At 43.9% G+C, this 24,936-nt stretch overlaps 1 protein-coding gene across 5 annotated transcripts in view; it reads left to right on the top strand.

Moving 5' to 3' along the window:
* Positions 1–8,328, top strand: part of FGD1 (FYVE, RhoGEF and PH domain containing 1) — a 268,404-nt gene extending 260,076 nt beyond the window's left edge. For all 5 annotated transcript variants that reach the window (XM_068248308.1, XM_068248310.1, XM_068248309.1 and 2 more), the window contains 5 exons: positions 1,778–1,879; positions 2,607–2,732; positions 4,082–4,240; positions 6,447–6,590; positions 7,216–8,328. In XM_068248308.1, coding sequence (XP_068104409.1) covers positions 1,778–1,879; positions 2,607–2,732; positions 4,082–4,240; positions 6,447–6,590; positions 7,216–7,482 — 798 coding nt within the window. In that variant the 3' untranslated portion in view covers positions 7,483–8,328. The remainder of the gene's footprint in view (positions 1–1,777; positions 1,880–2,606; positions 2,733–4,081; positions 4,241–6,446; positions 6,591–7,215) is intronic.
* Positions 8,329–24,936: the final 16,608 nt, after the last annotated feature.

Below are 24,936 nucleotides of genomic sequence, written 5' to 3'. Positions count from 1 at the left end.
AGCACGAAGAAGAAATACTGTGCCTGCGCAGAACGCTCCAGACCACGTAAGTGTGTTCACGAGCGGCACGCAGGCGCAGAAGATGCCAACCTGGCGAGGTAGGCTTCTACAACGGAGCGGACCCTGGGCCACCGGCTGGGAGCGGAGCTGCGGCGAGGGACATATCAGCTGTCTGGGGCAGGAAAGTAGAACTTTTTTTTTACCTCGGATCTTTCCTTTAAAAATAGCACGAGTTAAAAAGGACTCGGCTATTTAGTTGCTATAGCAGGAACATTGATAACTGGGTCTTTGATGGCTTGTTGAGTGATCAGACATGCTGTGAATGCTTGATTGATGCAATGGGACAGAAACCTGAAGTTGCCTGGAAACAGAAGAACAAATGGAATTCTATTCTCATTCAATGGATTACAGATCAGGACACTGATTGAAGGGGCCAGTCAGCCGCAAGATTGCATGGGGATGTGATCGTGTGTATTATGCCTTGTACTGATTCGATCAATACTTATCAGCATCTCCAGACACTTAAAGGGAACCTGACCTGAGTAAAATTATTTAAAATAAACACATGAGGTAACTTCAAATGAACATTACATAGTTACCTTGCCATCAGTTCCTCTCAGAAGCTCACCATTTTCTTCTGACAATAATCCCTTCCAGTTCTGACAATATTTTGTCAGATCTGAAATGTATCAGTTGCTTTCAGTTATATATCAGTTGCTGTCAGTTATAGCTGAGATGACAGCTGATTTGCCAGGTAATGTCCATGTTTCCCTATGGCTCAAGTGAGCTATGTTACAGTTTAACAGTGTGCTGACCAGAAAGCTGTTATGGGGTAATGGCCATTTTCAAAATAGAGGATGGAAAATTCCCTTGATCCCAGTGGACAAACAGGAGGCAGGAGAGGAGAAAGAGATTGATGAGTAGACTACACGGGAGGTAAGTATGGCGTGTGTATGTTTATTTTGACTTTTAATTTTCAGCTCAGGTTTTCTTTAACAACTAATCAAAGAGACAGTTATTCGTTGTTTCCAGTTGATCTGTAGCAGACTTTGCATCTGATTCTCAGACATTCAATTCATTTGATTATATATGAGGTGGGAGGAGGCACCTCAAAATACAAAGGTATAGGCTAAATTAAAGTATGAATTTTACTCAGATTGGAAGTTAAGAAAAGGTTTATTGGGCACCAATAAAAGATGAATGTGTCATTGAGCAAAAACCATAAAACAGTTAAAACTTAAAAAATAGATTTAAACATAAAATAAAACTGTGGAATATCTTAAAAACTCATTTTAGGAGAAGGAAGATAGATACAATTATTTATTTCATTTGTTTACTTTCTCCTCGGGTGTCCTTTAAACTGCAGTTACAGCACTGAAGGTTGGTTGGGGGGAGCTAATAATGATAGACAGAGGCGGGAAGTAGTGTTAGAGTGCTAGGCGTAGGTAGGTGTGTGTGTGTGTGTGTGTGTGTGCGTGCGTGCGTGCGTGCGTGCGTGTGTGTCTGTGTGTGTGTGTGTGTGTCGGGGGGGGGGGGGGGGGGGCAATGTGAGAATTAGGTTTGGGTATGTGATTGTACAATATCAGTAAAGCTACTGATATTTTTGTATCTGGTAACTCCATGCCCATTTTAACTTGCACCTTTTGTAAATGTACACTTCAATAGATAGAAGACCCTAAAAAATTCTCCATCACTCTCTCCAAAATTACAAAATACTTTGTTGAATGTCATTACGTTATCAGCTTCTGATGATGTGTACGGTGTCCTTCATTCTCAGGCAATCGAAGCTACCATGAGTCGCCATGAGCAAACAATGGAGCAGTTCAAACTTCTTAATTCCTCCCATCGAGAAGATGAAGAAACTCCTCCTAACTCACCGGTAAGAGCAGACATCAGCTGGAGAGGTCCTAAACAGTTTGCTATGTTTAGAAACATTTGTTTTTCTACAGTACCTAAAACTTAAACTAAGTAAGTTCTAAGACTAAAATTTAGAAACCTATTAAAATCTACAGTGTATCTTAACTAAAATGCATCCACTGGATGGTTCCTGTATACTATGTAGTCTATAAATGGCCACCACACCGCCTTTGAGCATATGATAGTGCGTCTCTATCGTTACCAAAACCGGGTGCTCATACTAGTCACCCAGAGAGGAATCTGACGCACGCAATGCCCTAGGTGTTCAAACACTGTGAGGGAACAACCTCTCACACCTCAGTGCAGAAATAATAGCAGGTCTCTCCACTAACAGATACTGTAAGTGCTTATTCCTTAGTGCATACCACCTAAACCCAACATGTTTTGCTCAATACAAGCTTTGTCAGAGGTACACTTTCTTTACCCGTGAAAGTTAATGGACTTTCATGTTACCATGCTTGTCACACACAATGTGCCATTCCTCATAACTGACAACACTGCATATATTTGTGAAAGGGCCCTTAGTGCAGTCATTGCAAGATTCCTAGAAGTACTTTCCGTATACTCTACATCCGCTCTTGTGTGCTTGCAGATGCGAACTTAACAGAGGCCTCTACTTGTCAGTCTAAGAGCCAATAGGAGTGCTTTACTGAACTTTATTTGTTTATGCCTTATTTTTATTCACACAGAACACAGACCTGGGTAAACGAGCGCCAACCCCTATCAGGGAGAAAGAAGTGACCATGTGTATGAAGTGCCAAGAGGCTTTCAATTCTATAACGAAAAGAAGGCACCACTGTAAAGCTTGTGGCCATGTGAGTTATCCGGCTCTGCCTGGAATGTTATTGTGAATATGACATGTTGCTATTTTCTTTGTTACTTCAGTTGGCTGATAGTGTCCATTATACTTTTCTTCTGCATTTTTCTTCTGTTATCTTTTCTTTCCATATAATTCTCTCTGTTTGCCTTCTTTTCCATTTGTCTGTCCTACTTTCTCTTCTGCTTCTCTTCACACCCACGCATTGTAAGGTGGGCTGGAAGAGCGCCCCCGACTTTTTATATAGTTTTAAGTGAACAGCTACAAACAATTTCCTTTCCTAGTAGCAACTCAGCTTCATATTACTGGGCCAGGATATATGGCGGGCAATGTTTGGAATTCTGTCTGTAAGACTTCACCACAGTGGTATACAGGCTTCCTATACTCTTGTAGTCACCATCACCCAAAGGAATAAAAGGGGCTTACCAGCTCCAAACAACCCACATTATAAGGTTGTATATATCTCTTTCAATGGTAGAAGGCACGGGCCACAGTCCACCGGGGATCCACAAGACCTCCAGTCCCCCAAACCATGCGAGTAGAGTATCCAGAAGGTCAACGTGAAAAACAACAGACAAACAGCAACTCTAAGGGTAAACCGTTTATTTAAAAACCATATGTGTAAACCATAAAAGGATAAAAAAAATAAAAACTATTAAAAGCTAATACAATTTATTGCACATTTCGATATTTAAATAAAATCTTGAACTTACATATGGGCCCTTATTACAGAGACCCAAAATGTAGTTCGCTTAATACCACCACACCCACGTCCACCACGCCTGACCGGTTTCACTTGCAATAAGCTTCCTCGGGCCACATGGAGACGGTGATGGTGCGGCTAGTAAATAACCTTCCCTTACCTGGTCACCCCTAGCAATCGCTCATGTCCTGGCCAACCAGGACGGACAGCACGAGGTCACTTCTGGCAAGTCAGATACATAATTTCCACCCAAAAACGAAGCTACCCCCATCAAGATTAAGGGCAGGTTTTGTGCAATTTTCTGTTCTACTGCTTTTCCTAATGTCCACTAGGCCACACCTCTCCCTTCTTTTACTGTTTACTGTCCTTTCTCCATTCTTGTTACCGATGTATTCTGCAAGTGACTAGTTATTGATAATAAGGAAATAAAATCTAGCATGCATATTAACTTACCCAGGAAGGGGAAATTAGGGTTATCAAATCGCAGCCCAATTAATGCAGCTGCTTATTTACTAGCTCAGCTGCTAGCAGCTCGATTTGCTAATTCCAAATGCTGCTCTCTGGGCTGGGTTAATTAGCCTGCTTGATCATTAGTGCTGCTTATCAGCTGATATTTATCTCCCGTTGTGTTTCTTGTACTGCAGGTGGTTTGCGGGAAATGTTCTGAGTTCCGAGCTCGACTTGTCTACGACAACAACCGGACAAACCGCGTGTGTGTGGACTGCTACACTGCTCTGCACGGTTCCACTTCCAGTCCCGGCTTCAACTCGCACACACCTCAGCGCAGGAAGTCCATCTTAGAGGTAATCCATAGCAGTGTATTCTATGAAAGTACATACAGTACGTACCTGCATAGTAGGCATGAAGGGGTAGCTCATTCCCTGCATGCCGGTGTGATTACAGTATTATGCATCGCAGCATGTTACCGAAAGGGGTCAAAGTGTCAGACATAGCCTAATGCTATGCCAGACCAGATCAGACAATGGCGCCCCTAATGGCGAGCCCAAATGCACCGACATAATATTTTAATAACATGGCACAGCATCAGAACATTGGGGCCGGCTGCGGCCATCAAAGTGTCAGACTTTGTTGGACTAGATCTGCTAATGGCCACCCCTAGCGGCAGCCATGTTTTCCTGAGTTTGACACAGGATTGGAAAAGGTTAAAATAATACTGTAGTCTATTATATGTATATGCCTGAACTTCAAACAACATGAAGATGTATTTCAGGAGGGATGGTCCTTTGTGTTTGTCCGCCCTTTGCTGTTAGTAACACAGACACAGTAAAGCTGCCCATACATCAGAGGATGTATGGGCAGATCGACAAAGAGACAGATCTCTCTCTGGTTGAATCTGATTGTAGAGAGATCTGTTGCCTGCGCATACACTACCGACCAATTCCCAATCAATTCCACGTTGAAATGAATCTGGAATTGGCCTTGTGATGTTCCCTCGCTGGCAAGGCCGGTTTAAGGGGCTCCGGGACAAACTAAATCTGGAAATTGCGCAAACTAAATCTGGGTCCCCTGACTGATACACGTGTCCCCCCCCCCCCCCTCCCCCCGCATTAACTTTGTTCTCTGTGCCCTGGGGCCCTTGTGCGAAGCCGCAACAGTAATTAACCTATCCCGGCGGACGGCGGCTACACAGTCCGGGGCACTCTCTCTCCATGCAGTCCTCCTCCTCCTCTATGACCCGGCGAGTGTTATGTGTAAACATGTGCTGGGTCATAGAGGAGGACTGCGTGGAGAGAGAGTGCCCCGGACTGTGTAGCCGCTGCCGCCCGCCAGGATAGGTTAATTACTTTTGCAGCTTCACACAAGGGCCCCGGGGCGCAGTGCGAGCGGGGGGAGCAGGCATAATTTAGCAAGGTCGGCGGTGCGAGGCCCCTGCAGAGGTCTGGGGCAATTGCCCCCTTGGCCTCTATTGTCGCGCCGGCCCTGCTCGCCGGATGTCCCTCTAAAGTTCAATATGAACCCCCAGTGCCCCACGCAGTATACATAAACTGTCCGCTGGCTCTGGGCAATGTCCTCCTTCCGCACAAGTGCCCACGTGTACATCGGCAACCACGTGGGGCACTTGTATGGACAGAGGACGGTGCCTGGGGCAGGTAATGAATAGTGCAATGGGCACTAGGGGGGCACATTGAACACTGGGGGGACAGCGTCAGGGGTGTTGTCACATTTGTCGCTGTTCCCGATATCGCTCGCTGTTAACACTGCACGACCGACCACCCCAGCCTGACATTTTAGCAGAATGTCCGATCGACTTGCTTGGCCCGAAATTGGTTGCATTGTCGAACTGGCATACACATGGCGGCACCAATTTTCATCCGATTCGATAATAATTAGATGGTCAATCGCCCGCCAAGTCGCTAGATGTGTGAGTACCTTAACACTGCTTGCTCTTCCAGCACATCACTGAATAGTGTGAATAGTCATTATTAACTACTTAAGGACCATAATGATTGAAATCTACGCCCTGTTTTGGTGGGCTCCTGGCTGGCAGGGCGTAGATTTCAATCACCACCCGCAGCGCGCATCCGCCGTTTCCGTTGCTCCCCGCTGATTGCGCTGCTCAAACCCGACGTCTCTCCCCGCAGCTCACTGGCTCTGCCTGTCTCTATGACGGCAGAGCCATGTGAGTCGGTCAGGAGCTGATTTCATTGGCTCCTGGCCATGTCTATCAATGTTAGCCGCTTCCATTGGCTTACATTGATAGACACGGTCAGGAGCCAATGAAAGCGGCTCCTGACCGGCTCACATGACTCTGCAATCATAGAGACGGCAGAGTGTATGTTAGAAGGATCCCGGTATGCGACGGTGACGGGGATTGTGGCGGGTATGCGCGGCGATTAGTCAGGATTCCGTCGTTATTGTACCATCGGTCTCTGGTCCTTAAGGGGGCACAGACCGCTGGTACTTAAGTGGTTAAAACATGGTGTAATGGTAAATAAGCCGTTGTGTGAAAGCAGTGCATTTCATGGCTGTATTCTTCTTTCTGTGCAGAAACAGGCCTCGGTAGTAGCAGAGCACAGTATATTGTGCAGCTACATGCATTACATGGAGAAGGGGGCCAAAGGCTGGCATAAAGGCTGGTTCGTCATCCCTCAGAATGAGCCGCTGGTGCTGTACATCTATGGAGCTCCACAGGTATGCTGATAGAAGTCTCCTGCCTTGTGTGTAATGGATATACACAGAAATGTCACAGTCTAATTGTTATCCTCCAAAATCTATAGCACTCCTCTTGTGTTACACTAAGTACTTTACTTTTCTGATCACTGAGAATAATGATTCTAATAATGAGAAGGAAATTCACATCTAGCTTTATCCTGTCTGATTGTGTTTACATAATGTACCTAACAGCACCCATACTAGTAGACTGACTCACCAGCTTGGGGAAGAGAGTTGTCTTACTAAACTAGTGAAAAGCTGGAGAAATGGGAAAGGCTGCATTCTGCAGTGTCTCCCTGAGTGCTATTACAATAAGACACTCCCCTTACAGCTGTTTTGAAAAGCTGCCCAAAAGTTAAATGATGTAGTGGGGTAAAAAAAAAAATTAATTTCAGCAAATACGTTCTATTTAGTTTGTGAAAGGGGGATAGGAGCAGATACGTTTGAAAATTGTCCATTGATTCTATTATTTTTTTTTGCGCTGGAATAAAGGCAAATGGAATGTGTTTGGTTTCATGTGCTAGAACTAGCTTTACATTTATGGAAGTTACAGGAAAAGTGTTGTCAATGTGAACCAATCACAGATTCTCATTTTGTGTCTTAGGATGTGAAGGCTCAAAGAAGTATCCCTTTAATCGGCTTCGAGGTGACCCCAACAGAGCTGTGTGAGCGCTCAGATCGCAAGCATGTCTTCAAGATCAGCCAAAGCCAGCTCAGCTTCTACTTCAGCCCTGAAACAGAGGAACTGCAGCGACGCTGGGCCAACGTATTATCCCAAGCGGGACGAGGGGAAGATTACAATGCCAAACACTTACTCTTGGAGACTGAAGAAGAAATAGAAGGGACTGGAGAGACTCTAGGAGACACTTGAGTATCATTCTACATAACCTCCCTCTTGGAGACACCTAGGAAGGGTGGAGAGTAGACTATTCCATTCATCTTCAATAGGGGATTATTGTGAATGTGAGGCTGGACTTATCTATCTCAGTTTCACATGGGGAGGGCTGGACTCACCCATACTACTTCCATGATCACCAAATGACCAGAAAGGAATCTTGAAATAGCCTGGTAACCCAGAGGACATTTGATGAACTGAACTAAGCATTCACCTCTGAGGCAGCTCAATGGGATGGGGCTGGACTGACCCATCATCGCTTACATAGGGAGGAGTTGGATGGCTGGAGTGACCCATTACCACCTCCTTCCCTGGTCAACTGATGCTTCCACACTCCTGAACTCATACTTTACACAAAACCATCACTGGCACTTTCTCTTTTTTTAAATATGTTATGTATTATAATTATTTTAATAATATTTAGCAACACTTTTTTTAAGTTGTTCTTTTGCCTGTTTTGGAGCCCCTGTGTTCCTTTTTAACGATTTTACCATCATTCCAAACTCCATGCTCACACATCCCAAAGCAGCCTGGTAGCATGCGAAGTCCTGCCTTCGAGAGTGACAGAAATATGGACAGGGTGCCAAACACTAATTTCCAGACCTGGGAATATCAAGTGCCATAAAGCATGCTATAAGAGCTTACATAAAGTATGCTATAAGAGCTTAATTCCATTGAGGTGCAATGTGCCATACAGACCACCTGTGCTCCTCCAAGTCTGCGCAAGGCCTTCCTTTGTATGATTATCCTGCCGACTACGCCAAAACAACACTTTGGCAACATCATTTTTAAGTAGAATAAATAGGCAGACTAGACAGAGAATTTGTTCTCTTGTTATTTTGCTATGGTATAGTAGGAGAATATATTTATCTGATGCCACTGCATCATAGAAAATTATTGCAGAAAAGGAAATTCTGCCCATTGTAGTATTGCTGAAGTCTGTGATGCACCTCGTGCATTGCTTTCTAGCCAGAGGTTTTATACTTACTAATAACAGCATGAGTGCCAAAGTACCACTCCCAGCTATTCTGTGACTGCTTATGCCACCGTAATACATAGTGTTCAAGAAAACATTAAGAACGGATGGCTAATAATGTAAAGAATACAGTATTAACTGTCTCTCCAAATTACTTTCTCTTCAGCGAACAGATAAATTGTTGATGATAATGGGGGTAAATGCATGGAGAAAGCTGCTTTTCCATGGTAACTGTTTTATAGAAGCTGCGAGGGGACAGAAGAGAATTTAACCCATTTAAAGAAGGCAAATTCCTACAATGGTACAGAATTTCTTTGAAGAAACCTTACTGAACTCCTAATAAAAGAGTAGAAGAGAAGCATTTAAATAAAAAATGAGGAACAAACAAAGGCACTTATGTATCATTGCCCAAAACCAAACAAAAAATCTGACCTTTATTGAGACTTAAAGTCCAACTCCGTGTACAGATAGTTTCCAAGCCCTGGGGAGGCATTTACTGGCAGACATTGTTTGATATACGTATGAGCACGAAGGTCCAATAAAATACATTTAAAGGGAAACTAAATCAGCATTGAAAAAAATTAGATTAACTTATCTGGGGCTTCTACCAGCTCCCTTCACCCGTCCTGTGCCTGAACGATCATCCAGTCCCTTGCAGCGCCCATCTTACTGCCAGGTGACTCGGCGGCCCCTGCACGTGCTGGTCCTCTATTGCGCACCTGTCATCCACAGGAGTGTGATCAGGAGGCACATGGGCCAGGGCCGTGCATCCAAATGAAAGGAGGGTGCTGCGGGGAACCGGAGCTTGTCCATTTGGATTGGCCAAGTCCCAAGCTGTATGCAATGTGCATTACATTTGCCTTCAAGCTGGAAGGAATAAACATCTCATTGACCATCTCTAGCCATAAGCTGTGATCTTTTCAATGATGTCTGTCTAAGCCCCACCCCCTTACAGTCTCAACTGGGGGTGGGACACAGTGACACAATGACTGCATGCTGAGCCAATCAAGTACTGCCCACAGAGCCTGCCACTGCTTCTTCGGCTGAATTGCTTCACATGACAAATACATTTATTAAAGGGAACCCGAGGTGAGAGGGATATGGAGGCTGCCATATTTATTTCCTTTTAAACAATACCAGTTGCCTGGCAGATCTCCTGAACATGTGTCTCTAATACTTTTGGCCATAGACCCTGAACAAGCATATGCAGATCAGGTACTCTGACTAGACTGACTCAGGTTTTACTGGATTAGTCATATGCTTGTTCCAGGGTTTTGAAACACTACTTATGCCAGAAGATCAACAGGGCTGCCAGGCAACTGGCATTGTTTAAAAGGAAAAAAATATGGCAGCCGCCATATCCATCTCACCTTGGGTATCTTTAGCAGGATTTTTGATTGCATTCTGCTGACTGAACCAGTAGATCAGAATCAGAATCAATTTATTTTCGCCAAGTAAGTTTGCACCTACAAGGAATTTGTCTTGGCAGTTGCTTAACAAACACAAACAAAAAACAATACAAGGACAGACAGTGTGAATATTACAAGTTAAGGACATTATAAGTATAGTGGCAGTAAGCAATGTGAGAATTGTTCATGTTTAGTTCTGTGCTGATTACTTTCAGTCCTAGCAGCTCTAACGTGGTTCAGCATTAAGTATGGCTACCGCTTGAGGAAAAAAACTGTTCCTGTGTCTGGAGGTTTTGGTAGCGATTGACCGGAATCTTACTCCTGAAGGCATGCGCTGGAAGATGGAGTGAGCTGGGTGAGAGGGGTCAGAGGCAATTTTGGTCGCTCTCTTTCTGCACCTGCTAGTGTAAAGATCCTGCAGGGAAGGTAAGCTACAGCCAATTATCCTTTCCGCTGATCGGATGATGCGCTGCAGCCTCCCCTTTTCTAATGCTGAGCAGGAGCTGAACCATACAGTCATGGATGATGTTATGGTGGATTCGATGATTGCAGTGTAGAACTGCACCATTAGCTTTTGAGGTAGGCCAAACTTTTTCAGCTGCCGCAGATGGTACATTCTCTGTTGTGCTTTCTTGACAATAGTGGCAGTGTTGTTGTCCCATTTTAAGTCGTTTGAGATTGTGGACCCAAGAAACTTGAATGACTCTACTTGGGTTATTGTGGATCCATTTATGGTTAAGGGGAGGTGCTGGGGGGGAGATCTCCTAAAGTCTATTATCATCTCCATGGTTTTGAGAGCATTTAGTTCTAAGTTGTTGCTGCTGCACCAGGAGGAAAGCTGTCCCACCACATGCCTGTATGCAGACTCATCCCCGTTTTGAATGAGACCAACAACTGTTGTCGTCTGCAAACTTCAGAACCTTAACAGATGGATCTGTGGAGATGCAGTCATTGGTGTAAAGTGAGTACAGCAGTGGGGAAAGCACACAGCCCTGGGGTGCACCAGTACTGACTGTCAGAGAGCTTGATGTGAGTTTACCAAGTCTAACACGCTGTCTTCTGTCGGTTAAGAAGTCGGTTATCCATTTGCAGAGGGATTCAGGTATGTGTAGCTGGGAGAGCTTGCTGTGCAGCAGTGATGGAATTATGGTATTAAATGCAGAGCTGAAATCTATAAATAAAATCCTGGTGTAGGTTCCTGGGTTATCTAAATGCTGTAGTACATAATGCATACACATGTTCACGGCATCGTCTGCGGATCTGTTAGGTCTGTAGGCAAATTGCAAAGAGTCCAGCAGGGGATCTGTGATGGATTTCAGATAAGTCATTATCAGTTTTTCAAATGCTTTCATGACCAGTGATGTCAGGGCAACAGGCCTGTAATCATTTAAACATGTAGGTTTTGTTTTTTTTTGAATTGGTACAATAGTTGCGCATTTAAAACAGGCAGGAACAATTGAGAGTTCTAGAGATGCTTTGAATATGTCTGTAAATACAGGCGCTAATTGGTCAGCACAGAGGGCTGGTGCACACCAAAACCCGCTAGCAGATCCGCAAAATGCTAGCAGATTTTTAAACGCTTTTTTTTATTTTTATGAGGCGTTTTGCTAGCGTTTTGCGGATTGCTGCTGCGGTTTTCAGTATAGTAGATTTCATATATTGTTACAGTAAAGCTGTTACTGAACAGCTTCTGTAACAAAAACGCCTGCAAAACCGCTCTGAACAGGCGTTTTTCAGAGCGGTTTGCGTTTTTCCTATACTTAACATTGAGGCAGAAACGCATCCGAAATCCAAAAAATGCCTCACCCAGGCATTTTTCGTTTCTGCAAAACGCCTGCCGCTCTGGTGTGCACCACCCCATTGAGATACATTGACCAAGCAGATCCGCAGCCGCAAGCGGATCTGAAAACGCCCAAAAAGCCGCTCGGTGTGCACCAGCCCAGAGATTCAAGCATTTCGCAGACACAGCGTCTGGTCCCATTGCTTTCCTGGTGTTTTGTTTTTTAAAGAGTCTATTTACATCTGATTGGCATATTGTTAGAGCATGCACATCTGGGGACAGGTTAGCAGATTGTGTCTGGCCTCCTGTGTTGTGTAGTTGCTGAGGCACCGCAGGGGGTGGAGACATTGGCTGGCAGGAAGAGTGTTCAGTTTGCCTGTGGCAGAGATGCAAATTGACTTGTTGTGTTTGGCTTTTGTTAGTAGTGTCAAACCTGCAATAAAATGTATTCAGTTCATCTGCAAGCTGCAGGTTATGTAGTGAGGGGGGAGGAGATTTCTTCCTGTAGCTGGTAATTTCATGTAGAGATTTCCATATTGTGGATGAGTCTGCGTTAGAAAAATTTTCCTCAAGTTTTTGAGAATAATCTTTTTTTGCGGCGGTAATGGCTCTCTGCAGTTTGTATTTCGCAGCTTTGTAGAGGACTTTATCGCCTGTACGATATGCCCTTTCTTTATCGAGGCGCAGCTTCCTAAGATGTGATGTGAACCAGGGTTTATCGTTATTGTACCTGGTGCACTTTTTTGTGGGGATGCAGGACTCTTCACAAAAGGTAATATATGATGTCACAGCGTCAGTGTATTCATTTAGGTCACTGGAGGATTCTTTAAATAAATTCCAGTCAGTTAAATCAAAGCAGCTCTGCAGTTTTTCTACAGCTTCACTAGTCCATTTCTTAACTGTGGTCACTACAGGTTTGGCAGTTTTTAGTCTTTGGATGTATGTTGGGATAAGCTGTATAACAGCATGATCAGAGTTCCCCAAAGCTGCCCTGCTGACAGAGTGATACGAGTCCTTAGTCGTAGTGTAACAGTGATCAAGTGTCTTACCTTCTCTAGTTGCGCTTGTGACATGTTGCCTGTATTTGGGGAGTTCTTTGGAAAGATTAGCACTGTTGAAATCCCCTAGTATGATAAAAAAAGAATCTGGGTACTCCCTTTCCACCTCAGTGATTTGATCTGCGAGATCTTGGAGCGCAGGCTGCATACATGTTTGTGGAGGGATGTACACAGCAGCCAAAATAAATGAAGAAAACTCACGGGGTGAATAATAGGGTTTGCAGTTTATGAAGAGTGTTTCCAGCCCAGCCGAGCATGTCCTCTTAATAACTGTAACATCCGTGCACCACCTATCATTAATATAGAAACAGAGTCCTCCACCTTTGGTTTTGCCAGAAGTAAGTGGGTCCCGGTCAGATCTGTAGAGTGTAAATCCATTAATCGGCAGAGCGTTGTCTGGAATAAGCTCAGATAGCCAAGTTTCTGTGAAGCAAATAGCCGCAGAGAGATAAAAGTCCTTCTTTGTTCTGATCAGTAGTTGAAGCTCATCTAGTTTGTTGCATATGGACCTGACATTAGAGAGTATGATTCCAGGTAGTGGAGAGCGCAGTCCTCTGCGTCGAAAGCGAGTCTGGATCCCGGAGCGTTTCCCTCTTCTTCTAAGCCTCACTGCCTGGTTCAGCACTGTAGCTCCACTGGTCAGAATCCCCAGAAGATCAAGAGTAGATGAAATATCCAGGGGTAGATTATATTTAGCTAAGTTCCGAATGCTCAGTAGTTGTTCACTGGTGAAGGTTATCCGGGTTGGGTTGCACAAGGCAATGTTGAAAAACAAAAATAAATAAAACAAACATAGAAAGACAGAGCAAGCTGCCGAGGCTGCCATCTCCAGGCGCCTCCTAATATAATGATGGCACATTATGTCTGTGTCCGGAGTTGGACTTTAAAAAAGCCAAACAGTAGCCATTTTGTTTTACAAAGCTTACAATCTCAAACATTTCTGTAATTATTGAGGACATTGTAGGTGATTAATAATTGTTCTTGAAAAATTTGAAAATCTGTAGTAAATGTTTCAGCCTGCAGCATAATGTCCACTTTAGAAGGGTAATGAGATGCAAATAATTCCAGGTTAATGCAGACTTATGCAAATTCTGTATGCAAATTTATGCAGCTTGAAAATGGACCGATTGAAGGTGGAATTCGATTGGTGCATTTTCACACTGCATACATTTGGATACAGAATTTGCATAATCCTGCATCAACTCGGAATCATTTGCATCTCATTGGCCAGCTCTACATATGAGTAGAGAACTTAAAGAAGAACTCTAGCCTGGAGAGAAGGAAAATATGGAGCTACTGATACAGCTACCGGTTACGCGACTGCTTAGCCCTGTGCTGCATATATTCCTGACCATGAAATGCAAAGGCTTCCCCACCCAGTCCTGAATAGTCGCTCCCACTCCTGGTTCAAGTCGTCATCTGGAGAATAGCAAAGATAGCCACAGGTACAACCCCTGGACCGGCAGTGTCACTTTTTAACTCCTAAAAGGCCACTTTTTCATCATAGGCCAATTTAGGGGAGAAGGGGGGGGGGGGGGGGGCTAGGCTAGCACTGCAATGTCTTGCTCTTTTCGCTGGAGTTCTGCTTTAACTTTAATAGTGAAATTATTGTCCAGTAAACAAACTGCTTTAAGGGACATGAGCTAGAGTTGAAGAATAATTCTGAGGCCAAGATGAGCTTTAAATTCCACTTTGGATGCAAATGTCCACAGATTTAAAGCTGCTGATTAATTATCTGGCAGCTGTTTAATCAACCGCCACTGTGTTCAGATTGGTTCAGATTTAAAACTATGTAACTATATATGCTAAGTTGAATTTGCTGCTCATCAGCTGTAACAAAATGGTCAGTAAAAATCATCTGGATCTGCTATTATTTATATTGACTTTTCACCATCATACAAGTGTCTTCCCTCATTTCCACTTGTAAAACTTGTCCTCAATACAGTTCATGCATTCACTTATGTACTTGTACCTAACCACTCCCTCATGCATGTCACACTGTAGTGATTGGACAAGAGTATCAGAAGCAGGAAATTTGGGCGCATGCTAGTGGCGGAAATTTGGGCACTGCCATAGGGGCGCATTAAATAATCGGTAAGGAGAGGAAATTTGGCCGCCCGCTGTGCCCGATAAATAATTCAATGGGCCCCTATGGCACCTTCCAAAAATTAACGTTTTTGCTGGGGGGGGGGGGGGGGGGTTTGCAGCAGGGATGGTTGAGGTTAGCTGTGAGGGGAATGGGTTAAGGATAGGTGTGTGTGGGGGGGGGGGGGGGAGAGGTTAAAGTTCGCCATGGTGGGATGGTTAGGCTGGATTGTAGGGTGGTTAAAGTTATCTGTGGGGAATGGATGAAGGATAGCCATGGAGGTGAGTAGTTAAGGTTAGTTATAAGGGGTAGGATGGTTAAGGTTAGCCATGGGGGAGGGGGGGGGGGGTGGATGGTTAAGATTGGCTATGGGGGCAGGGTTAAGGTTAGCGGTGGGGGTGGTTAAGGTTAGCCATGGGTAAGGAGGGAGGGTGGACGGTTGAGATTGGCCATGGGGCAGGGTTAAGGTTAGCGGTGGGGGTGGTTAGGGTTAGGCATCAGTAGTGGGAGGGTTCAGTGTAAGAAAAGGGGTTATGTGTAGCTGTAGTGAAATATCGGTATTTCATACCAATATTTTACTATCGTTATATCCACTTGAATAGTAGAATATTGGTAAATTTACTGATATTCTACTATCAGCTTCTCTAGGCGCCCACATTTTGACACACACAGGATATCTATATACCCAGAATTCCTTGCCATCAGGAAAACAAAATGAAGCATATGACTGTGTGGTGAAAAGTCTCGCCTCAGCAGGTCCAGCTGATTTAACATTTGTAGGTATGTAATGACTTGAATAACTCAAACTTTTACAAATTAATACAACATGGCTCTGTGATGTATAGAAACTGTTGTACTGATTGAAGGCTTGTAATTCTGTCCATCTAGTTATTTTGGCACGTTTTGTTGAATGCCTCTCTCTGGTGACACCTATATTTTCTAATTTGTCATCCTCTCTCACTTTTGCTTACCAACCAGAGTTTCTGCTGCATGAGGGGTGACACAGGAAGCAGCAGAGGTGTAACAGGAAGTAGGTGTCACCTTAAAGGCTTCCATATTTATTTCCTGGCAAACAATACCAGTTGCCTGGCAGCCCTGCTGGTTTATTTGGCTGCAATAGTGTCTGAATTACACCAGAAACAAGCATGCAGCTAATTTTGGCAGATCTGACAATGTCAGAAACACCTGGTATGCTGCATGCTTGATCATTGTCTTTGGCTAAAAGTATTTGAGGCAGAGAATCAGCAGGACTGCCAGGCAACTGGCATTGCTCAAAAGTAAATAAGTATGGCAGCCTCCATACCCCTCTTGGTTTAGTTATCCTTTAACAGCAGAGGTGCCTAAATAACAAAACTCTGGTAGGATGGAATCACAAACCTATTAATGGGTAAACTGATATATACATATTCCAGTTGTTCTTTTATGTGTCTACCTAGCATTTGAATATATATACTGCTGAACCATGAAAAAGTAATGTAAACTCTTTCAGTGAACCTGAGGTGAATGTAAACTCATGAGATTATCATATCTATCCCTCTACTCCTAAAAAATATATTTTAGCCATTCCACAGTTTCATTCTCTGTTTAAAAGATAAAAAGTAGATTTATTCTTAAATTGTCTTTGCTCAATGACACAGGCTTTCAGTATCCCAGAGCTAAAATATTTCAAAAATTGACATTTTGTTATTTATCCCCTGCATTTAGAAGCATTTCTCTGGCAGGCAAGAGTTTTATAACTGTAATTTCTTATCAGTAACGTTTACACTATATTCCAGCTAGGTCCCAACTGGAGACAAACTGTCACTTGCATACCTGAAGGTTTAACTCTTTCAGGCAGAAAAATAAAAACAGGAACACAGCCTAATTATGTGTATGCTTTGTCCTGTATATACATATGTCTATCTCATCATGTCACCTCAGGTACACTTTAGGAGTCGAGGGAAACCATTTTGCCTATTACAGGATGCTTGGCTTCACAAGCCGGACAAATGCTGCATCCTTCATAGAAAATATCACTTTTTTCCTTGGAAGGACCTACCCTTCTTTTTTCCCCAAAATCAGGTACTTTAATTGCTTCTCTATATATGAGCCGGGTGACAGGGTGGACTGTGGCAGCCGCACTGTGGAACTCCCAACAACTTGTGCCAAATTCTACAGACCTTGTAAGAATAAGTTGTATCAACTGAAAGGTGGCAGACATTGCTAAAACCTCAAACAGCCACTGTGTAGCATTCAGCAAGGATGATGATGATGATGCCAGTATGTCTTTTCTGTAGGATTACTGTGTATGCATGTCTTTTATACCATGTCTTGCTGCCCTGCGAATGCTCCTTTGTACTGTATCTCTGGCACAGGGTGACTGCCTGTATCAGTCTGCGCACATCTCTCTGCTTCCGGTTTCTGTCAGTGGTTCGGGTGGAGGCATGGCATTGGTGGCAGGCCACTGGGGAGTCTTTTTGTATTCAGTGCCCCCCTCCCCCTTGTGCTGTGTGCTGGAGATATGTTCTGTCTGTTCAATACAGTCTGTTTACCGCAACCGGTCTACCTGTGGTCTTCTTATGCGCCGGGCTATATGGTCTTTTGTACAGCCAGCCAAAGTACCAAAAAATAAGCCTTAAGTGTAACGTCACCTTTGTTTAAAGTGTGATTATACTCCCAAAACTACAATTTCAGTAACTACTCTTCATTACGTAAAAGAACATTTGAAAGCATTCCTGTGTGAAAAATTTTTAACTTTCATTGCAGAGACCAGTAGAATCATGCTTATCTCTTGTCATTGGCAAAAGCAACATTTCTCAGTGTCTTTGCCCCCTCCTCTGCTGAATAAACACATCACCCTGGAAACAGCTGAGTCAATTCAGCAGAAAAGGAGGGGGGTAGATTGAAGACACGAGCACAGAGAGATTCATGCCTCTGCAGATGACCAGCAAGCTTCTACTGGTTTCTGCAGTGAAAATTAACTATTTTACACACAGAATACTTAGGAATGCTTTCAAATGTTCTGTTATGTAACTAATAGTATATTATTATTAATACTGCTTTTTAAAGCACCAACATATTCCGTGGCGCTGTAGTTACCAGCAGTTATTCATTGATAATTTTAATCTGCAGCCAAGTCACAATTTTTAGAACAACCCTGGGCAGGCAGACTGCTACATACCCTCTTCACATAGTAGCGGTGCTTGGCAATTCTTCCATGAAGCAGCAGTACAAAACAAGAAGAATGCCCGCAGCACATGGTATGAGGATAAAATTCAAATTGCTTTATTGGTACATCTAAAAGACAGGCTGGTGGCTGATGCATTTCAGACACCCAGGTCCTTAGTCATAGCTCACTAGAAACAAGACAGGAAATGACTTACATACTGATAACCCCTCCCACCCAGGGCTGAACTAAACACCTGAGTAATAATCAATCCAGCCAGTCCACATGATTTTTAGAAATAACTGTATGCTCAAATTGAGTTTCTTTGGAATTGTGGCCGTTTGGATAAATATACCTCTAGATCTGTACAGTCCTACCTACATAAATGACACACACTGCACAGTGAAGTGGGGATGTGGAAATAAGCTTTGGAGGTGTTTTGTCCACGAAACAGTGGACTGTCGCCATGGGTGCAAGAAAACATGGCTGCAGATTTACCAGGAAAGCTAATTTTAACATCAAATTACAAATACGAATATAAAATATTTATCAAACTTTATAAATAGATTTTGCCCCAGTTGCTGATGGGAATGGTGACACAATTACGTACAGCACGTGTAGCATAAATCTGTACACCGCAACTTGTATAAGCAGATAACAAAAACAACCTCACAGATAAACCGGTGCATAGATGTCATTGCAACATAAATACAATAAAATGCGCAAATCAGGACTAAGGTGAGTGCCTAGGGAGCAGGGCTGTGGAGGCGAGGAGTTGGAGTAATTTAGGGTACCTAGAGTCGGAGGTTTCATAAACTGAGGAGTCAGAGTTGGCAGTCAGTCGGATGATTTTTGTACCAAATCCACAGCCCTGGTAAGTATTAGACTAAGGGGTCGGAGTTGAAGTCGAAGTCGGAGCTTTTTTGGGTACCTGGAGTCGGATTTAGAGTCGGAGGTTTCATAAACTAAGGAGTCGGATGATTTTTGTACCGACTCCACAGCCTTGCTAGGGAGCCCGAGACATGATTCGTGGTGGTGCCTCATGCACATTTCACGCTGCTTCCTCAGAGGCCCAACAAGTCCAATAAAGGTCAGTATTTAGAGCTATACCGTAGCTGGGTCACTAAAAGCTAAATAATGGCGCATATGTCATCAGAAATAAAGCGCCAATGAGAGAAAGCATGAAGAGGGTGGCATAGCAGTCTGAAAAAAAAGGGACGAGTACTTAACAAGTTGCATGCAAGCTGTTATAGGAAACTAACATCCTTCAGTGGTAGACAGGTCATGTTTATGCTAGGTGTGTATTTTACCCCACAAGTGGGGCTTGCACTCTCTTGCAGGTAGGTACTCATCTGTTTTTAACCACTTGAGGACCGCAGTGTTAAACCCCCCTAAAGACCAGCCTGTTTTTACCCTAATTGGCCACTGCAGCTTTAAGGCCAAGCTGCAGGACCGCACAACACAGCACACGAGTGATTCCCCCCCCCCCCCCCCCCAACCAACAGAGCTCTCTTTTGGTGGGGGTCTAATCGCTCCACATTTATTTATTTTTTTATATATTTACTTGAAAAATAGCCTGTTTTTTTTAATTCTTTTCCCCTGCTCCCTCCCACTGCCAGCCAATCAGGGTAATCATCTGTCATAGGCTTCAGCCTTTGACAGCCGATCACTGTCCAGCCTATGGAGGGGACAGCGCTGCTGCCGATCGCAGCGCTGTACATGTCAGTCTCGGAGACTGAAGGCGGGGCAGAGCTCCGCCCCCCGAGAAGGTGATGTGCGTGCAGCCTGTGCGCGATCTCCTTCAATAGCCGGCTCCAGGCCCTTTGCGCGGTTCTGGGGCTGCCGCCGTGTCCATGCCCATTGGCGTGGGGCGGTCTTTAGGTAGTTAAGTAGCACTGCTCATTTCCTTGCCATGAAATTTTTTTTTTCAAAATGTGAGGTAAAAAAAATATTGCACTCTAGTGTGCTGTTTCATGCTGTTGTGAGACACAAGATCCATTAAAAATGACTGCGATATATTCAGGTTGTATAAGTTATTTTCTCATTTATGCTATGTGTGATATTTTGGGAACATTCCGGTGTTTAGCTCATGTTGGTAGCCGAGATCATAGCAGCGAGGGTCACAATATACCAGCCAGTGAGTGTTTTTAGGGTTAAAACAATATTGTTTTGTCAGTTAAACAATGTCCAAAACCGCAACAAAAATACACTACACTTGGTATTCAGCAGTATAGTCTCACACAAGATATACAGCCTTCTGTGTCTGTACCAACCCTACTTCGGGTTCTCTTCGAGGTCACTGCGTGCCACCCGTTTATATCCACAGCCACACTGGCTTGTGAATGACACCCTGCCATGGGCCTAATGGCAATCCTTGGCCACTCGTCTTTGCAGGCCTCTCTTGGACTTCCTGTTCTAGAGTCCAACTCCCTCCAGCACCTCAGCAGCTTTTCTAATGCAGATTTTGCAGCCTCTCTGCTGCACAGCTCCGCAGGAGCCTCCTTGCTCCACACACAGCCTACTGAGGGATGCAGCCTATTTGAAGCAGGTGAGCCAAATAACCCTCTCTCTGCCGGACTCAGGCCTGGACTTGGAGGAGTGGCATGGAAGGCCCACCCTTCTCCCAATACACGCCCGTCCTGGATCCCAAATAAAACTGCATAACTGTGGTGTTGCTAACTTGCAACAACAGTAACAATCACTATCCAGGAACTTTGTCCTCCAAATCCATACTAGAGACAAGCAGACATCTGCCCTGAACTTCACGCCATTAAAAACTGTCCTATTGCAGTTTAACTACTTGGCGATTGGCGTGAACGCGGAAGCAGCCCCAGGACTGCTCCACACCGATTGGCGTGAACAGCTGTCAATGGGGCTAGCTGGTGATCGCTTGCGCATCTCCGCTTGGAAGGCGGAGTTCCGCCTTCAGTCTCCCAGCACCGTCTAATATACCTGTACAGCACTGCGATCTAAGGCAGCACTGTACTGGGGACAGCCATGTGACACGGCTGTCCCCCTGGGTGGCAAGAGAGCAATCAGCTCTCATTGGCTGAAGCCTATGACAGCCGATCGCTGCCTTAGGCTGGCTAGGGGAGGGAGGGATTTGTAAATAAATAAATAAGAAAAATGTATTAGAAAAATAAACAGAAAAATATTTATTTAAAAAAAATAAACATTGGGGGAGTGTTCAGACCCCACCAACAGAGCACTGTTGGTGGGGAGAAAAGATGGGGTGGGGGGTGGGGTGGGAACTGCAGTGGCCTATTTACAGAAATATGGCCTGGTCTTTAGGGGGTTTAACTCTGTGGTCCTCAAGTGTTTAAAACTAGACGTGACCACTTAAATTTGCCAGGAAGCTGAAATAGTATTGCTATTGTTGCATCTGCAGTTGCTAGATTTTTACATTCCTATGCAGTACTAAGCTACAGAAAACCTTAATCACGCACCACTGCTGAAACTGGGATAAACTGTCCAATTAATCTACTTGTCCAATCTATATATGATCAGTATCTCGATAGCTAAATCGATTGACAATGCCATAGGTTCAATAGATTTTCATTAGAATTGATGTTTATTTTTAAGCTAGTTCAAAGGATTAATAATGAAAGTATCTTAAGCAGGCACACAGGCAAGAAGGAAGGAAGGAACGCTCATAAGGAAGATAACAACCTAGGCAAGTTTTTTGCTAAGTCCTTGTTGGTAACATTGATGACCTGTGAGCCACTGCCTCTAGGGACCAAAAGATCCACGTTGTTTCTAGAGATTGGACAATGCTGGCAGTGTTATGCCCACAGTGAGAAAAATGCTGGCACCAGTTCAGTGTCCAAGAAAATCAAGAGAAAGATGTCAATAGAGCAGCACAAGACCATCAACGGTAATTAATAATATTTCACAGTGCTGGTCTGATCCAGTCCCTGCCTTCTACTTTATCTTTGATATCAGTAGTCAAGTTCTATCCATAGTTCTCCATGGAAAAAAAGTCTGATGGGGTTTCTAGCTTTAGGCTCATTTGTGCAATCGCACTGTCCCTTCCTCAGGAATGTTAGTGGAGCCTGGAAGATTTGGGGCACCCCTGGGCACCAGAAAGGACCAAATAAGTGGCCGAAAAGTTAGTGTGGTCATGTTGGGTGGGACCAATGGTACATTGACCCCAGCAGCAGTATAACTCAACACAATGGGCCTGTCCAGCAAAGCCTTGGATGAAGTCCCCCTCCATTAATAAAAAATAAGGCCATAGTTACTATACAAAACAGCCATATGAGATGTTACAAAACTAATTAAGCAGCATACCCCTAGCAAAAAGAGAAACTCGATTAGGCAGCTTGTCCCCTCAAACATAATTGGGCATTATTTCATATGAATAGGCAGAGTCCCCCAAATCCATTATTAGTCAGAGATCCCCCAAAATCATAAATGGGCAGGGACCCTCCTAAAATCTCCAGTCATAATTAAGCAGAGTGCCCCCCTAAATCCCCAAACATAAATAGGCAGAGTGCCCCTTAAATCTCCAAACTTACTTAGGCAGAGTTCCCTTTTTCAAATAGAAAAAAAATGCATAGGGAAGTTTCAGTGACACATTGTGGTGCATAGACTGCAAAAGCAGGATCGCAAAGCACTATAAGGGGAAAGTCACATTGTGCGAGGAATACTATCGATCCACATATTTTTTTCAATTGACACAGGAATTGTTTGGGAAGTGCTGCTAAGTACTGGTGTATACATTTTAGTAGCAACTTCATTGTTTACTGTTAGCAAAATACTTTCAAACTTTACTGACCCCTGACTGAGTCATGAGGAGAGTGGAAATTCCCCTCACACTTGATCAGTTTACTCTATGTGTAGCTCTGTGTGTAACAGAGAGAACAGCTGCAGCTTCTGTGTCCTGTGTTTCTGACTGAAGTGTCTGAAGAGAGCAGAGGAAATGTAACTGTCACAGCTTTTCATACTGTTTTGCTTTCAGAGTTTGATATTTGCTTTCTGTAGTCTGATATGCAACTCTGGCTGTGCATTGAAGCAGACACTCCTTCTGCAATTGATTTGTCCCAATATAGCTAAATCCTACCCTCAAATTACAGCTTTTGCCTCTACTATTTAACATGAAAAGTAGGAAAATGTTTACACAGCTACTTAGACATTATTTGCACACTGTCATTTTAGAACACTTGGGTATCGATAGTATTCCTTTAAGTATGCGATGCAAGGAATACAGTACATAGAATTTGCTTCACTGCAACTTAAAGGGGAACTGAAGAGAGAGGTAGATGGAGGCTGATACAAAACAGGGAGAGGAGGAACCCCCATAAACAGCACCAGACTAATGGAATGAGAAAATATCAAACTTTATTATATTCCAAAAAACCATCATCAATGATAAAACCATTTATTAAAAAAAGGTCATATACAAATGACCAACCGGGTCTCTCAATCCCATTCAATGGTAAATAATAACATATATGTTTTAGATAACACCAACTGGTTACTGGTACAAAGATCACCTATTGTGTGTATATTGTAAGGCCCACACAGAATTGTAATGGAATAACACTATGTGTAAGGGTTAGCGATGTGCTAATCAAAGTGTGTATGTGCAACGGGACCTATAGTCCATTAAAGTGCATAGTGGGGGCAGCCAGTAGAGGGGCCAAAGGGTGGGGGAAGATGGGAAGGTAGAATACCTGCCTGTGACTGAAAGTCTATATTGCACAATGCCCAAAGGTGAAGGAATAAAGCATGAGCCGGGGTGACTTACGTGGGGATGAAAAAAAGCCAGGATCAGCAGACCAGACGCCAGAGGAGGGCGTCTGGTCTGCTGATCGAGCGGCCGTTTCCATGCTATACCACTAACGACCCGACGACGCCTATCGGCGTTAGGCGGTCGTTAAGTGGTTAATGGACTATAGGTCCCGTTGCACATACACACTTTGATTAGCACATCGCTAACCCTTACACATAGTGTTATTCCATTACAATTCTGTGTGGGCCTTACAATATACACACAATAGGTGATCTTTGTACCAGTAACCAGTTGGTGTTATCTAAAACATATATGTTATTATTTACCATTGAATGGGATTGAGAGACCCGGTTGGTCATTTGTATATGACCTTTTTTTAATAAATGGTTTTATCATTGATGATGGTTTTTTGGAATATAATAAAGTTTGATATTTTCTCATTCCATTAGTCTGGTGCTGTTTATGGGGGTTCCTCCTCTCCCTGTTTTGTATCAATAACTCTTCTGGTTCCCCTTAGCACATTCTAATCTAATTAATATACAATATTATTGTTTTCTTGCATGGTGCTGGTCCCAACTCTTTTGAGTAAAGGTATATGGAGGCTGTCATGTTTATTTCCTTTTAATCAATACCAGTTGCCTGGCAGCCCTGCTGGTCTATTTCTCTGCAGTAGTATCTGATTAAAACCAGAAACAAGCATGCAGCTAGTCTTGTCAGATCAGACTTATAAGTCTGAACCACTGAAACACCTGATCTGCTGCATGCTTGTTCAGGGGTTATGGCTAATAGTATTAGTGGCAGAGGATCAGCAGGGCTGCCAGGCAACTGGTATTGCTTAAAAGGAAATAAACATGACAGTCTCCATATACCTCTCTCTTCAGTTCCCCTTTAAAGTGTACTTGAGATATCGCAATAAAAAGATTTTATACTTACCCGGGGCTTCCTCCAACCTCACGAACGCTGATGTGTCCTTCGCCGTCCTCCCGAGTGCCTCCGTTCAGCCGCAATTAGTCCCGGTAATCTGGGTAAATCTCACCAGTTGGCTCTTCTGCACATGGGTGGACGGGCCGCGCGTGCGCTGAAGAGCCAACTGGTATGACTGAGCTGGATTACCAAGACTGATTGCAGCTGAACGGAGGCACTCAGGAGGACGCGAGGGACGCATCGCTGCTCATGGGGCTGGAGGAAGCCCCGGGTGAGTAAAACATTTTTATTGTGAGATCTCATGTTTACTTTAATGCA

Source organism: Hyperolius riggenbachi, chromosome 8 (assembly GCF_040937935.1).
Source record: "Hyperolius riggenbachi isolate aHypRig1 chromosome 8, aHypRig1.pri, whole genome shotgun sequence".
NCBI classification, from domain to species: domain Eukaryota; kingdom Metazoa; phylum Chordata; class Amphibia; order Anura; family Hyperoliidae; genus Hyperolius; species Hyperolius riggenbachi.
This window is presented reverse-complemented; position numbering and strand designations above follow the sequence as displayed.